This window comes from Montipora foliosa, chromosome 1 (assembly GCF_036669935.1).
Source record: "Montipora foliosa isolate CH-2021 chromosome 1, ASM3666993v2, whole genome shotgun sequence".
In the NCBI taxonomy this organism is placed as follows: Eukaryota; Metazoa; Cnidaria; class Anthozoa; order Scleractinia; family Acroporidae; genus Montipora; species Montipora foliosa.
Window position 1 is genome coordinate 9,590,336 of NC_090869.1, and position 16,645 is coordinate 9,606,980.

The following is a 16,645-nucleotide window of genomic DNA, read 5'->3' on the forward strand; positions in this document are numbered from 1 at the left end:
TTTGTTTTAAGAACATCAAATTTACGCGGGGCAACTATCAGCCGATAGTTCCTCGACAGAAACACTCTATTGTTTAATTAGTAACGTCTGCGAACATATCTGGACCCCCAGCGGACTCAGCAAACAAGCGGAAGTACGTTTCAAATTTCCCTTTAACCTGATTGGCTATTACCAGTCTTGTCGAACAATTGTATTTTTTAATAGACCAATCATGGCTCGTACTAAATTCCTTGAACGCTGCTGGGGTCCCAGGCTAGAACAAGGATTTCGGCTCTGGTTAGCAGAAGGACCTAACCAGCAACTGAATTAGTGGAAAATAAGAGTTTTTTAAACCAATCCCAATCAAGGAATTGTAATTTTTATGATTAACCTGGAAATCAGTAGTGCACCATTTCTGGCAAGTTACATGAGATCAAATTTATGTTGAGTTTGTTCAAGTGTCTTCGCTCATGGGACCAGCATACTAAAACAAAAGGAAGAATTTTCATAAAAATAGAGTTCAATTCCCAAAAGAAAATTTCCAGTATGGCCGCAGTGACGTCATTTGAAGACACTCTTTCATCTCATCTGGATCATAACTCCGTCCCTTTTCCTCTCCGTTTAACTTCGAATGTATTTCCTAATTTTGGGCGGCATATATCGGTCGGTCGCAGTAAAAAAAAAACCCACAGACAAAAAGAAAGTCGGAAGCAACATAGAAAGCAGCGTTAGCTGCAGCAAGGGTCGGGTTGGGGTGTTATATCTTCCTCCCACGCCGACAGAAAGCGGCGGCCTCTCTTTTGGACGAGCAGTGAGTGTCGCGTTCAGTTTAACAAAAGCTTTCCGCGGTTTGAAGTTGAAACTGACAATCTGTAAGGGTAAAACGTAACCAATGAAAACCAATGTGTATAGTTCAGATTAAAAGTTTTAAAAATGTTTTACTAAGCCATTACCTTCCTCATTTTATAATTTTGTTTTAGTTTTGAAAACTCAAGAATACATATGGTCGGTTGGACGACGGTAAACTGAGAAAAAAAAAGGGGACTGTCAATTGTCAAAACGCACTCCATTTACAGAGGCGGATAGAACACACAGCTTATGCTGAAGTTATTTTCCCCTGTGGAGCCGACAGTTTTCCACTCCTTTGTTTGGACATCAAGGCATTCGATTGACTTAACACCTCGCCCACCGACGCAGAAGATTTGAGATCCTTTAGCAGCTAATCCAAAATCATTTCTAGATTCCATCATCTTGGTTTCCAAAAGTACCCAGGTCTTAGTCCTGGGGTCGTAGACTTCAACACTATCTAGGCTTTGTTCGTTGTTTCTCCCACCAACTGCGTAAACGAGACCTTCCACTGCGCATGCTCCCAGTAAAAAGCGAGGGAAGTTCATTGGCTTTAAAATAACCCACTTCTCTTGTTTTGCTTCAAAACGTTCAACGGAAGCTAACGGTCCTTCTGGGCTGTGACCCCCAATCACGTATAGTTTGCCCGACAAGTACGCTGCTCCTGAAATAAAGAGAACAGGAAAAATGAAAATTTCGGTGCTAACCACGTAAAAACAAATATATGCGCCCCGCACCCATGCATGGGACTCTTGGCACCCTAAACACGTGATCTAAATCTTTGACTTGAATCCAATTTTTCGTCCCGTGCATGACTGGCCACGGAACGTCAAGTCGCTTGTTTAAATCTCTTCTGCCATAAATTAAAATCAACCTTGCAACATTTTTCAACTTACTTGTTAAATCACTATTAAAATGATTAAGTGAAACAAGTAACTAGAGAGAGGCTTTTGTCCAGAGAATACCTTGTTACCAGGATTTCTCCTATTCTTGGGAACGAGGCTCCAAGGTAGCCTAGTGTTTTTAACAACAGGAAAACGCCAGCACGGAACAATGAACAATGAAGTTGTCAAATACGGAAGACGATGGAACCGGGAAAATGGATTTCCTTTGATATTTAAGTCCAAGAATCACCAGAGCTAAAAGCCACGTCCGGAAGAACTTCCTGAATTCTCAGTAGGGTATCCACTTTGTTGTAATTACTTACCGGGGCTTCTCCGACCAGAATTCATTTCCGGCATATCCACCCATTCAAAGCTTTCGATATTTAATCTGCGTACTCCATTTCCTCTTCTCCTCCCACCTGCTACAAATATACAATTCTTTCCTGCACAAACGCCAGAATCGTGAACATCGACACCTAAGAGAGAATTTTTCAAATTCAAGTTGAATCTGCCTTTTTGTTGTTTCTACTAAACTACGGCAGACTCCCTGGAACAAGTTTAGGTGGCATGATAATGTCATAAAGTTGGCTTTCTAGCAACTTCCTTGCAACTGCAACTGAGATATGAATTTCATCCCCCCTTTTACTTTCGTTAGTGGTACATTGGGGAAGTGGGTTAAATGGACAGCTATGTCTTCTTCTTTTTAAACAAAATTACCTTCCACAGAGAGCTGAGGCGTGGTAGCACAAAGCTTAGCGCGCTGGACTCCGGATAGCGAGCAGTCCGGGTTCGAGCCCTGGTCATTGTGTTGTGTCCTTGGGGAAGACACTTTACTCTCACAGCGCCTCTCACAGTGCCTCTCTTCACCCGGTTGTTCAAAAGCCGATTAACGCTAATCCCAGATTAAAAATTACAGAACCAAGGAGTTTATTTCTCTACTTCCCATTCCTGTTCAACGCTGAAACAAAAATAAGCAAAAGAAACTCTCACCAAAACTGACTTGAAAACATGAAACAATAGCTTACGCTAATCCTGGGACAAGTTAATCGGCTTCTGAACAACCGGGCCCAGGTGAATAAATGGGTACCGGCAATTTAATGCTGGGAGTAACCCTGCGCTGGACTAGCATCCCATTCAGGGGGGAATAGAAATTAAGCCTAGTCGCTTCATGCTACAGTAACCGGAGATAAGCGCCGGCCTGATGGGCCACGAGGCTCGTAGCAGACTTTACCTTTTATCTTTACCTCTACCTACCACAAAGAGTATCTTGAAGTCCCAGGTGTTAGTTCAAAGGCTGGATAACTTTATCCCGTGGATGAGTCGCAATCCAAAGTAACAGATGTCCTCCACGTGAAACGTTGGCAAAGGTTTTGGCTTGTCTTTCATATACCGGATCCGAAATAATTAACGTCCATAAAACAAAAGAACAAAGCGAACATAACAATGCCTAATCAACAAGGCCTAATCAGAATAACAATCTTTCTTTTGTCTTCCGCCATTTTGGTCCGGGATATGAAAGTCTAGCCAAGGTTTTCGTGCAGGTCTCTAAAAAGATGTATTAATTTTTGGAGTGTGCATATTCAGCTTTACTTGAGCAAATACTGAAATTGGCTTTGCACTGATTGAAACCGTAGGATCGTGACTTATCCACCGGATAAAATTATACAGCCTTTGAAAACTGGGGCCTTCAATGTTAAAAACTCGAACCCGGGTGGGTAAATTTGCATTGCAATTATGATCACTTCAATTGACGCTGAGAGCTACGTTTGAAAAAAAAATCCCTTTTTATTTAAACAAAGTGAGAAGTCCATAGCCTAGAAGTGTTGATCTATCTCATTTGGCCTTGGATCATCAGTTTACGGTATTATCCAAGTTTCCAATCAATCAGATTGGCCAATCATCAGATTTTATCTTGATTGGGCTTATTGGGCTTAATGATCGAAAATCTCTTGATTGGTCCGCAACCAAATAACCGCACGAGCATTCTCGTCCCCAGAGCCCTCCGTTTCGTTACAAAGAAACGGAGGACTCTGGGGACGAGAGTGCCGAACGATGGATTGCTAACTCGTGCTGAACGCAAAATCGGTGCGGGGATTGAACGCAATGCGCTACGTTTTGTTCCCTAAAAAATCTAGCAGTAGTTCTACAAATAGACACTACCATAAACTAATGGGCCTCATTCCACCGCAGATCGAGACTTGTGGGTTAAGAACTTCTGACAAAGTTGACAAGTAGCTCAGTCTCACCTACTCCTACATCCTCCCAACTCAGTTCGAGAACGTTGAATTTTGTGACCCTACAATTTGAAACAGCGTACAAATCTTGACCTACTGCAACTACATAGCGGTTTTCGCCTAAATGCTCCACAGGGCCCGCCGCCGACAGCTCCTTGCTCTTCGCGCATGCACACTTGACAGAATCGTATCGCTCTACGAGGTTTGTTCGATTGCTGATCACATATAGAATGTCCTCCGGCTTCCTTGAACAATAAGAAGTCAAAGCATGCGCGTTCTCATCAGCAGTTTGAATGTGTTCCAAAGCATCTCTAACTTGTTGGACGCAGATGTCGTGTTTTTCGCACAAGACTGGGATGACTTTGTCAGTAAGGTACTTGCAGGGCATGTCGTGGAAACGGATCTCTTTAAATATGCTCTTTGCTATGCTTTCTCTGCAAATTAAAAAGCAATCAATTACCTAGAAATTATACTGTGGAAGCGATTTTAATACAGAAAATACTTAAGTTAAGCCCGATGCGAGAAGGAAACTTTCTGAATCACTAGCAGCGACTTGGCTACGAGCCATACCCACGTCTACAACAATTCTACACACTGGGTATACAAGGGAAAGGACATTCCTACAAGATCAAGAGTCATTAAAATTGAGTCTCGTGAAAGCAAAAGTGACCGGTAACAGAAGCGGCAGAAAGTCAAACCAGCCGATCGATCAAGCAGCAAATACAATACAATACAATACAATAATTTATTAAACTCTCCCCAAAGGGGCTTTTCAGAGCTTAAGTATCTATCTAAAAAATAAATAAATAAAAATTAAATAATCTATCTTTAATAATTACAATGCATTTTACAATGATTTAAGAATATTAATGTATCAAAGTTACTGGGCAAAAGTTTACAACCTTATAATTGCATGCTTGCTGTTGATGACAATGAAATAGAACTGGTTCTTTGAACCCAGTCCTGAGTCATATCAAGATGCAGAGGTTCGGGCTAATAACGTTAAGCCAAAGTAATAAAGTAGCCGTCTCGCGATATTCCATTTAAAAATGCTATTGCGTTCTTAGTATGCTCAAAATACTATTCATTTTGTATATTTTCAGCCCGTCCTCGTCCTCACCTGCCATTTATGTCATATTTAAACCATCTATAGACGGCCTCGTAAACAGTCTCCTCGCGTTTGACCCGAAGGTTTTCACTCCTGATCACGTGAACGAGATGTTCGCCGGACAACGACAGAAAAGCAGGCTCTTTCAGCAACACCATGAAGTTCCAGTCTACAAATCGATCAATTTTGCTTTGAAGAACAGTAAGTTTAAGATTTCGCGCCAAACTCTGAAATTTCAAGCAATTTGATGGATGAAGAATTTCAAGTATAAATTCTTGAAGCACCTCGATGATTTCGTCTACCTGCAATGGCAATGCAGACAGATGTTAGAATGATTATGAGATTGTGTTATTTTTGTTGAGCAAAAAAGTGGCTGCGAGTAGGTTTAGAAGTTTGAGCGAAGAAAATATTTTGAATGAATAATAAAGCAATTATTGCATTCGGCTTTCGTAGAATATGAAGAATTCTGCAGATCTCGGAGGATGTTATCCACCTCGGCCTTCGGCCTTGGTGGATAACATCCTCCTCGACCTGTAGAATTCTTCATATCCTACTCAGCCTCATTCAATAATTGCTAAGTATACCATACCATAGCCACACGGCTAGCTTTGTAGATAAAAAGTTTCAATCCATTAGCGAACATCGCAACAAAGTGTCACGTAGTCAAACTCTTGCACGTGTAAATGGGAATGGTACATCTTTCAGATAGGGCACACTAACGTCTAAAGTATCTGCGAGAACCTCGTCTACTTCGATTCAGTCCTATCTCTCTTGGCAGGCAAGGAAAACCTTCCGATTTCTATTTTCCGCAGCCTCTGCCGGGCTTTAAGTCAACTTAAACCTCCGAAACTTAAACTTAAACCGAATGCACGGTCAATTGTTCTGGAAACAAATTGTACACAAAGGAGGAACCTTTGTTTTTGCCACTGTTGGCAAGAAAAGTGGATTCTTATTCTAACTTTTCTCATTTGTTGCTCAAAATCTGTAGCTAACAGGAAAGGAATCAGCTAAAATTAAAAACGTCTTTTCGATTTTTGTTAAAACGAAACGTTTGCCGTATAGATGATGCTCGATAGACGCGATGCTAAAATCACTCTAATATGTTAACCAGCTGCTCTTCACACCGCCTTGACGGCACGGCTGTCTTAGCTGTTATTTTCGCTTTGCCACTGTCAATTTCTCCTCTTGTCATATGGCCTTTTACTGAAATCAACAACAATTTCCCGAAAAAGGGAAAAGTACAATATTGACAAAAATGTACACCCACTAAAAAAGATACCTTCTCGATGAGCTTAGTTAGAAACTGACGTCTGCCCAGTAGGAGTTTACAGATCAATAATACCTACTTCAAGGTCATCATTCAGAATTTTCGAACTGCGCTAGCTTTTCCTTACTTATTAAAGAAAAGCAGACTCACACAACAGACTCACTCACCTAAGCAAAGTAAGATCATTAAAACATTATCGATTGGAGAAGCTTTCCCCCCTTTAGCTCTATGTTGTGTCTTCCTAAACAAAATGGATGGAAATATAGGAATACCATATGCAATGCCTTAATTTGTGTTAAATAATTATGTTAATTTTTGTACACGTATAAGAGTCAGTTTCTAACCTGGAAGAGGTAAGCCAGAGACATCATATTATAGCAAACTCCCTCGTCGCCGCTCATTTTGCCACTATAAAAATAATCCAACATTAATTTCACTGTTTTGCATTCAATATCATTCGGCAAAATGACTTCTTGACAACGACCTTCTGTATTTTGCGCAAGAAAAATGTTTTTCAAATATGGTGAATTTCCTGCGAGGATCACTCGATGAGCAGCAAATATAACATTTTCCACTTTTAAAGTCGCGTCACAAAGTTCCATGTTGGACCTCATATCTTGAAAACGCTTAAACATGGCGACGAAATGAGGTGATTTTGAAGTATGGTTAAACTCTTTGCCAGGCTGAGAAACGCTGTTTGACCGCTTCGCCGCATTTGCCATTTCTTGAAATTAAACTTTGAATCGGCTTTATATTCAAAATGCTCCGATCTTTGATTTGACCCTTCCGCAAAACGAGTTGGCCATGAGCCAGTTTCAGAGAGATAATTTAATTTTTTGGTCTTCGCTAGGAGATTTATTAAAACTGCGTTCAGCTGAGAAGTGTCTTATGTTTTCAGGACGTTGGTTTATCTCTAACAGCTGTCTAAATTGACGTGAATTCTGAAAAGAGTGCTTAATTTATTGACTTCCTGTGACCAATATCAATCAAATGCAAAAAAGGTATATTTTGGACATCTTTTCTGTAAATACATGGAGAAGACCATACAAATAAAAGAACTTTACCCAATACCATATTGAGATTAATAGACCTTGCTCCTATGGGAAAATCGCTTTTTATTTACTTGAGGAAACCCTTTGGAAAAAATTGAATTCGATTTGTGAAGCCGTTGTCAAGCGACCAAGTTAGCTCAAATTAAATTTACTCCTTTGTTGCCAAGCTGTCATTTTTACTGTCGATCTCTCTAGTGATCAACTGAAACACACTGACCTTTCCGCTGCAGCGCGGAAATCTAAAAATACCATGCTCTCAATTAAAAGATCTCTAAAATTAATAATTTCTTTTTACAGTTTTGTTTCGGCAGTCAAATGCCCGCTATAATTCTCAATATTTCCCATTACTTTCAGAAGGGACTAAACGTTCCGTAAAGAACAAATCACTCGCTTTCCAATTCGTTCTTGCTTATGATCTATTGCTGAGTATAAGCACTGATGACGATTTGACATTACCGAGTTGCCTTTAAATTTCTTGCAATCACCGGCAGTTCTAAAGTTCGGAAATGCATGTAAAGAACTTTACACCGAACTCGGGGAAAGACAATGTCCAAAAAAAAACTCTTGCTCAGGCTTTGCATAAGTACGAATTCGAAAGGCCTGAACAACGAAGAAGAAAAGCCGGCTTTCTTGTGAAAAAGGTCTTGTGGGTTACGTATAACACGCGGTCATATTCGAGCGCGTAAAACGAAAAACAAATTATTTTCTTTATACACAGTGAAGTGACAAACAATGTCAGCCAATGACAATATATAAAACAGAGTTACTGTTTCCAGAGATGCTGTTTGCCGATTGGTTAAAAATAATACAAACGATTGATTTTTGTGTCCAATCAGGAACCAGCGTTCACTCAGCTGTTCAATTAAAAATAGGTTGGCGAGGGCTCGTTCACTTGATCTTGTAAGCTTTCGTCGTCGATTTCTCCCGCCTCGACTGACTGCTCTGCTACTGTGTCTCCACGGATGAACGTCCTCTATTCATACTTCTGCCTTTCGAGCCCGCAAAAACATCACCCCTCTCTTCCAAGTGAAAAGAAGGGGGAAAATCGATCTCGTGAAGCGAAACCGAATTTTTTAATGTCATCTTCTTTATCATTTATTTGCAGTCAGCCTAGTTACATTTCAGTGTAATACTTACAAGACATTCGAATGATTGAAATTTATCAGGGTTGAAAATCGATTATTACTAAGTCTTCTTGTTTATGATTGCAGTTGCCGTCGTCTGCCTCAACGGCTTTATCCTCAAGGCTACTTCCTTCAGATTTCATCTCGTCTGCCTCTATCTCTGGTGATACTTTATCTACGCGGCGTAGTCTGAGTCCCCAAAATAGAAGCAACGGTAAAGGTGCAATCTTTTTCATAGCGTTGGAAGCAGCGGAGCAATTTAGTATCTTGGGCAGGTCATTATTTTGAAGGCTACTTCCTTCAGTCAGATTTTACCTCGTCTGCCTCTCTCTCTGATGTTACCTTATTTACGTGGCGTAGTCTGAGTCCTGAGAATAGAAGCAATCTTTTTCATAGCGCTGGAAGCAACGGAGCAATTGCTTACTGGCAAGTCATTTCTTTGAGTCCAATCTTGTAATGTGATTCTGCATCTCATCCGAAGCGAATCCCAGAGAGTTTTTGGCGTGTCTGGATCGTCTTCTTTTGTAACTGCATATGACACTAACAGCCATTTAATTAATAAGAAGGGCGATGAAGCAGATTCCAATGCCACTGTAAAGAATTGTGAACACCCCTGCATCATCTGCATTTGTATTAGTACTAACTGCAGTGTGTTGTTTAATGCAACTACTGCCGTGACTATGTAGCCACTTTAGCTCCAATTGGTCTCTTTGACCATTCCATTCCATTCTTTGGTGAATGATGAATTTCATAGAAAAAGATAAATTTCATAGGCAAATCTATTTTTTCCGGCATTACCTAGCCTGCGTCGCAAGCGTTTCCGTAGGTTTCGGCGCAAATTTCGATGTTTTGGCCGCGCGAAAATTGGGGCGAGAGCATTTTTTTTTGTGCTCGCCCTAATCTCGCGCGGCCGAAAAAAGAGTTCGCTTCTCGCCCGCTGGAAACGCTTGCTATGCAGGCTAGGCATTACCAGAAATAGGCCATTTCCGAGTTCATGGCTGCCTCCTCTTCAAAGCGAGTCTAAGAGCGAAGTTTTTGTGATGATAATTAAATCCACTTTACATATGAATGAAAACTAATTTTCATAAGAAAAACTTCGCACTTAGACTCGCTTTGAAGAGGAGGCAGCCATGAACTCGGAAATGGCCTATTGAAGCCATTTCGTTCATGCGATCCTTTGGGTCCGCGGTTGAGGGTCATCGCGACTTGATGGACACGGCACGAATCAGGGAACGTGTGGATTATACAATGGACAGGGATAAAACCGTTGAGAAAATACAGATAGTCCACAGTCTTAGCTCTATTTTTGTCTTTCTCTCCAACCATTCTATACCATTCCTTCGAGTAACTTCAGTGGCTTCCTTGGCCCATATATTATTTATGTAGTTTCTTGGAGGGTTTCTGACTGCAAATTTTTCCCTCCGTTTTCAAATTTTCGCCGACATTCGAGAAATTACAACTTTTTTTTAGAATTTCAAGCGCAGGGACTCTGGAGCACTCAAACATCTGATTTGGATGTCACGGCTTGCGAAAATAAAAGACGGGTTGTGAATAGTCGTTCGAATGTGCTGAGACGATCTCGCGCAAAATAGAGGCCGGCGTCCTCGCCGGAGTCCTCGCCGGAGTCCTTGCGAGTTTTACCCTGGTCCCAGAGGTTTTTCTTGACCCGCGAGAGAACCACGAAGAGGCGAGGTCGAGACGCGAAGCGGCGAGAAGAGCAAATCGGCTGGTTACCTTGGACTTGAATCTCACTTTCATGCAGACGCCAGCTGTCAAACGCGTCAAATTGATAATTACAAAGGGTACCAATGGCAACTTAGCAATCACGCATCCCCTCGGTATTACCAGGCAAACGAACGAATCATATTGATTTGCGTGTTTGTAAAAAAATATCTACCAATCCGAGCCTGAGGGTCAAATCCTGACCCTGGCATCCGCATGAAAGTGAGATTCAAGTCTGGATTTTCTCTTCTCGCCGCTTCGAGACTTGTCTTCATCGCTTCGCGGCTCTCACGCGGCTCAAGAAAAGACTGTGGGACCAGGATACGCGATTTTGCAATTGATTGTTATTTTCATATTTAATTGAGAATCCTTTGGCCATTTTTTAAAGCCAAAATTTATCAATTTACCAGAGCGACTTCAGAATACCCCGTTCGATTGACCGTAATCTGTGAATGCACGTTTAATTTTAGAAATCCTTCGTTATTACAGACATTCACATTAAAATTGTCAAACAATAAATATTATTGCTAAAATGCTATTTGTGTGCTGTTTGTTTAGTTCACAGATCAGTTACCATTATGATATGTTTTTAGAAATTCTTCAGCAAAAAAGATTCGAGTTTGATGAATGTATACCCTGGATGCCAGAGGTTTTTTCTCTCTTAGAGTGACGGGTTAGCGAGTCGGCAGCCAGGGTAATGAATGAACGAATGTACCGTGGGAACCTTAGATGCTGATTGGTAGGTTATGTCATGCATCAATATTATTGATTTCGGCATCTGTATCTGTGGTTGGCATCGAAAGTTTGATTGATGTAAACCATCTCAAAGTTGGGCCGTTGGCGCATGAAGATGAGATTCCGCACAATTATGAAAATCGCAGTAAATCCTCACTCTTGGCGCCTGTTTCTCGAAAGTTCCGAAACTTTATGGGATATTTTGGGTTTCACAATATTCCCTTTGTTTCTAAAGAACGGAGACGATTTAAGTCGTCAAACTTTACAGTCAGTTTGCGTTTTGTTACCTTGAAAACATGTTAAAAGATCGGCCTTCCAAAGTAAGCGGTTGGCAATTTCACAAATGCCTCTTAGGGCCCAAAAGGTTTTCGGGACTTTCGATAAACGGGCCCCTGATATTCTGTTCCGGTATAGGGTCAATCGAACACACCCTAAAAAATACCAGGTAACCAAATTGATCTTTTAGCAGTGCTGTACCGTTACCATGACAACAGTTGGCCACATACACTCTTATAAAATTGTCTGACAATAGTATTAGTCAAATATTGAAACGTTTTCTTATACTGAAAGGATCGACGGTGTTGCATTTCTTTTCCATTGGAAACCACTGTTACCCCTCTGTTACCCGTAGAAACCCCTTGGAGCCTCCTTAACGGCGCCAAAGATTCGATATTGATATCAATGTGAATGTTTTACTCCTTTAAACTCAGGCAATGATAGTCTATCACATTCGAAAAAGATAGTTTTTACTTCATACTGAGAAGTCATTTAAATTGCAAATTTACGTTTTTCAAAGCTTTTTGTCATCTACCGTGAACTATCCGAAATTTTCGGGAAATTATGCGAAGTAATGATGATGAAATCACGGAAGAAAACGGCTCCAATGGACTGTTTTAATGGTGTTCGCGTTTTCCATACAACGAAAGGTTTTAGTGGTCATTCCACGTTGCAGATTGCAGGGAACGGTAAAGAGATTTAAACGTGCAGAGCCATTGTTTAGCTGATGTCATCGTTACATTGTCGTCGACCTCTTAGTCGTATTTCAAGTCCCTCAGTTTACGTAAGAGCAGAAGCATGAAAATGTTTGAACTCCTTGTTATCACCTCAACACAGTTTTCCACTTCATTCTGAAACCGTCCCAAATACATCTCGTGCACATTTTAGAACCTTTGGACTGAAAACTCACTTTTTTATTTGCTTTGAAAGACGGAAAAAGTGATAAGTGGTTACACTTTGATCCATGACCAAAAAAAAGAAGGGGAATGGGCTTAATATCGGGTTGACCTCATAGACTGTTTTGCATTTTGCCGTCATTGAAAAACAGCGATGCATAGTAGTTTGTGACGTCAACCCGATATCCAACCCATTCCCCTTCATTGCTCGGTTATTGATCAAACTATAACCACTATTTCTGTCTTTCAAAGCAGATTTAAAAAAAAAAAAAAACGAATTTTCAATTGAAAAGTTCTAAAAATACACAGCGTATTTGGGACGATTTCGGAGAATAAAAAGAGGAAAACTTCGTGGAAGTGGTAGGCACTTAAACGTATGCCATAATTTCTCTTATGCAAGCAAAAGAGCTCACGTCATAACTGAGTTAGGTACGTAATAAATGAATACGTTTGGATTCATACTACATTTGTTATCATAGTTTTAGAGAAACACGGTACCGAACGCTGCAACCAAACCTCAGGCCCTCGCGCTGGGAAAATCCTCTCCTATCTCTTCCAAATGAAAAGAAGGGGAAAAATCGACCACATAAATTAAACGGAATCGGATTTTTAATGACATCTTCTTCATCATTCATTTGCAGTCAGGGTCATTGCTACTAAATGTAACTTTACAAAATGAACTTAAATTAGTCATTCCATCCATAAATACTTATCAAGGTTGGAAATCGATTATTACTTCTTGTTCATGATCGCCGTTGCCGTCGTTCGTCTGAACATTTTCCTCCAAGCTACTTCCTTCAGATTTCACCTCCTCGGCCTCTATCTCTGGTGATATTTGATCTAGTCGTCGAAGTCTGAGACCAGTAAATAGAACCAACGGTAAGCGTGCTATATTTTTCATAGCGTTAGAAGCAGCGGAGAATTTTAGTATCTCGGGCACGTCTTTTCTATGAGTCCAATCGTCTAATGTAATCCTTCGTCTCATCTGAAATGATTCCCATAGAGTTTTTGGCGCGTCCGGGTCGTCTTCTTTTGTTACTGCGTATGACGCTGCTAAGCATTCTATAATAAGGACGATGAAGCTGATTCCAACGCCACAGCAAATAATTATAAACGCGCCTGCTACATCTGCTAAACCCAACTGTCTATCAGCACTGATTTCGATGTGTTGCTCACTACATCTACTGCCGTGATTATGGAGCCACTTTTGCTCCAATTGGTCCATGAACCCCCCTTGCCGCAACTCTAGAATGGCCTGGGAAAGCTGACGAGTGTAAGGCGAATTTTTGGACAAGCCGATTCCATAACCAATTTTACCAAATAGACCTCCGGTTGTTGTCAGAGTTCCGCATTCAGCTGTGTGTGTTGTGTATTCCAAGACGATTGAATCCCATATAAATGCGTAGTTACTATTCTTTACTTTCTCGATCCCTTCTTTGCTATTTTCGACAAGAGTATGGTGATACTTCATGTACTGCCACATGCTAACAAAGGATGGGACAACTGAATTTTCGAAAAACGACTTTGGTTGGCTGTTCGTGACTGTACCATACGGGATCGCATTTTGGCCTGCCAAATCTTCAATGCTGCTTATTGGTGAAGAGAATCCTTTTATGGTGAGAACCGCTGCAAGATTTGCGGTATAAGTTGAAACTAAGATTACGATTGTAAACCACCACACAAAAACTGTGATCCTACCAGAAAACGAAATGGGATGAAGACTATCGGCACTTTGCCCAATATAAGCAGTAGATGACCATATAGAGTTTGCCAAGCTTAGTGTGTGCTTTCGTTTGAGGTGTTCCCCCGGAACTTTGTGATGAGCTATTTGTAAGCATCTGCCATAAAACCCAAAAGGACTGAAAGTGCTAAAAAACCACAATACACCTCCGATAAGAATAGCAGTTACCCCAGTTACTAACCACAACTCGCCCTTGAAAGGTCTTAAAAATATGAAGAAATCTCCTTTATCCCTTTCAGGTTTAATAAGAACTGTCAAACCAAGATCTATAAAAGGTTGGGTGAAGTCGATGACCTTTTGCCGCTCTGAACTAATTGTGAACGAAGCGACGGCCAGGTGAGCTTTTCCTTGGAGGATCTCTTTGACCATTCCATTCCATTCCTTGGTGAATGAATCTTGAGACCCGAAGCTTCCATCAGGCACAAGATAAATTTCATAGGAAAATCTAAATTTTTCCTTTAGCTTTTCTATTAAGTCGATACAGTAACCAGTCAGTATGTACTTTCCTCGATGATTTAAGATTGTCTTTGTGACGAAGGGCCTCTCCTCAATAGTGACAATAGACAGCGTCTGGTTGACAATTGAAAGTGTTGTGTCACCTGGAACAGTAGTTTTTCCAGAGGACCACAATATTTCCTTATTCTTTTCCATAACTAGTCCATTAACCAAATCCCATTTTCCAACCTTGTTGAATCCAGAAGAGCGCAGATTTACTATATCAAAGTTCCCACCGACGGGATGACGATTTGCATCAAAGGCCACATGAGAGTCCATAACTCCAGATGTGTTAACTTTAGAGATGTAGTCCAAGAGAGTTTCTCCGAATAGGCTGTGTGACATGCTTGAGTTGCTTCGATGAGCACTGAGTGTTAAGCCAGTGGTGACCGTTAAGTTCTTACCATCTAATGACATGTTGTGAATCGCTCGCGCTATCACCATGACAGCATCAAAGGTGTGTCCAACCGCGACATCTTTATCGAGGATTGCTTTTTTGTGACCACTTGATTCCCACATGTTTACAAACTTCTTGTGTTCCATGCCCAACCCAAAAGAGTGTCTTATACCCACAATGCCCTGAAGATACTCTGGTACAGTTCCTCCAATGACATAAAGACCGTCAAAAGCGAATGCGCCATTGGTGACCAACCAAACCCATCCATCAATCATGCCAAGATCACTTGCCTGCCTTAAAATCACGCGAACGTGGCTACCCACAGCATTTAAAACCACTATTCTTGCCCCACGACTTCGGATGTGAAAAAGCTGCTTTGTGGCATTAAGCAAGGAAATATCATCGTGCACTTGAAAACTTTCTACTGCCACTAAGGTCCATCCCTTGTGTGAAGCGATATCTTTAAACACCACTAAGCCATTCAATCCGTAATCATCTCTAGATGCTAAAACCGCGATCCGAGTCCAGTTAAAATACGACACAAGGTCCGCAAGGGCGCGGTTTTCAACGGTGTCGCTTGGGCTCATCCGCACAAGATAGCTGTAAGAATCTGGAGAGAAGTCAAAGGATGGATCTGTAGCATAAGGGGCAATCTGAGGAATATGAAATCCTGCGCATAGTGGCTGAGTTGCTTTTATTGTAGATGAAGTCATAGGTCCAACGATTGCGGAAACTCCATTGTGAATCTGTCCGTATACTGCATCGATATTTGCAAATGCGTCCGTCCAGTTCGTCTGGCTCAGAACTGGAACAAGAATTGTGTCCGGCAACAATAACGTGTCGTTATTAACATAATCAATGCCGAGGTTAAAAGCTGAACGTTCTGCAGGATTACTTTCATCGAAGAAGACTCCACCAATCTTAATGTAGTTGACGCCAGAGCTTTGAAAGGGACAGCAAATCAAAGTTATGAAGAATAGAAGCTCGTGTTTAGTCATTGAACGGGCTTGAACCTTTTTTTTTCCTAAATTTTTTTTCGCAAGTAGAAGTGTACGTCACAATCTCTCTATCATTGAACTCTTTTCTTTATGCGCGTGTTTAGAGAATGTAAAAAACATGCGTGTTTGTGCGCGCGCTTGATCTTTCACTGATCATTCCCACGCCTGGGCTCGCAACATTGTGAATTTACCACGTTTATATTGCCACGTATCTTTTTCATACATACATACATACAGCTCTACATACATACTCCATTGACCACTCCCCATATGATCTTTTCAGCGCCTAGGAAACAATCAATGAAACCACAGAACTGAACAACAACTGTTAAGAACCCAGAGGCAATCCAGTTTTGTATTACCAAAAATTCCAAGTGTAGCAGAGAAGATGAACCAGGGACTACCAGGATCAAATTTAACAATGAAGTGATCAGGACGAATCTACTTGAACATGGGATCTACGGAACTTAAGGCAAGACCTTTAACCAGTGGGCCGCGCTACCTCTATCAGAGACGATCAGTTTTAAAACTGGAGAGAGACTACTGTCCTGGCGTGCAAAACGGTCACCTACGGTTTCTGTCTGTGGCTTGCTTCAGCTCCTTACTGCAATAAGAGCAGATAAGGAGCAAAGTTCTTTGTCTCATTTAGATGGGGCGCAGGACGAAGGACGATAATTCGTGACTTCGGCTCTCGCTCATCCGCTTAGCGTCCGAAAAATCACGACAATAACACCAACCCGGTGTGGCCAACACATCACGCATGCGCAAAGACATTTCACCCGGTCAATTAGCAGCCATGGACAGCATTCTCGTCACCAGAGCCTCAGTCAAGAGAAGAGTTCTGGGGTCGAGATCGCCATGGACAGCTGTTCACGCTACGCTCGCCAGAAC

The 16,645-nt window shown here is 41.3% G+C and overlaps 2 protein-coding genes across 2 annotated transcripts; both read right to left on the reverse strand.

Annotated features, from left to right (window-relative positions):
• Positions 1 to 874: 874 nt before the first annotated feature.
• Positions 875 to 7,221, reverse strand: LOC137974796 (kelch-like protein 20). The gene is made up of 5 exons (XM_068821781.1): positions 6,663 to 7,221; positions 5,064 to 5,353; positions 3,956 to 4,377; positions 2,033 to 2,185; positions 875 to 1,489 (listed from the first exon to the last, which is right to left on the reverse strand). Exons 1-5 carry the CDS (start codon positions 7,038 to 7,040, stop codon positions 1,050 to 1,052), a joined length of 1,683 nt encoding a protein of 560 aa, XP_068677882.1. The 5' UTR covers positions 7,041 to 7,221; the 3' UTR covers positions 875 to 1,049.
• Positions 7,222 to 12,835: 5,614 nt separating this feature from the next.
• LOC138009354 (glutamate receptor ionotropic, kainate 2-like) lies at positions 12,836 to 15,754 on the reverse strand. The gene has a single exon (XM_068856429.1). The coding sequence runs from the start codon at positions 15,752 to 15,754 to the stop codon at positions 12,836 to 12,838; it is 2,919 nt and encodes a 972-aa protein (XP_068712530.1).
• Between the last annotated feature and the right edge of the window lie 891 nt (positions 15,755 to 16,645).

Bases quoted from the DNA above. Each gene is read 5' to 3' on its own strand.
- LOC137974796 (XM_068821781.1), bottom strand. From the start codon at position 7,040: ATGGCAAATGCGGCGAAGCGGTCAAACAGCGTTTCTCAGCCTGGCAAA. The intron at 4,378-5,063 runs GTGAGGACGAGG...TTTAATTTGCAG, and splicing joins AAATATGACATAAATGGCAG to AGAAAGCATAGCAAAGAGCA. The intron at 2,186-3,955 runs GTGAGACTGAGC...ATTCTCTCTTAG, and splicing joins TTGGGAGGATGTAGGAGTAG to GTGTCGATGTTCACGATTCT.
- LOC138009354 (XM_068856429.1), bottom strand. From the start codon at position 15,754: ATGACTAAACACGAGCTTCTATTCTTCATAACTTTGATTTGCTGTCCC.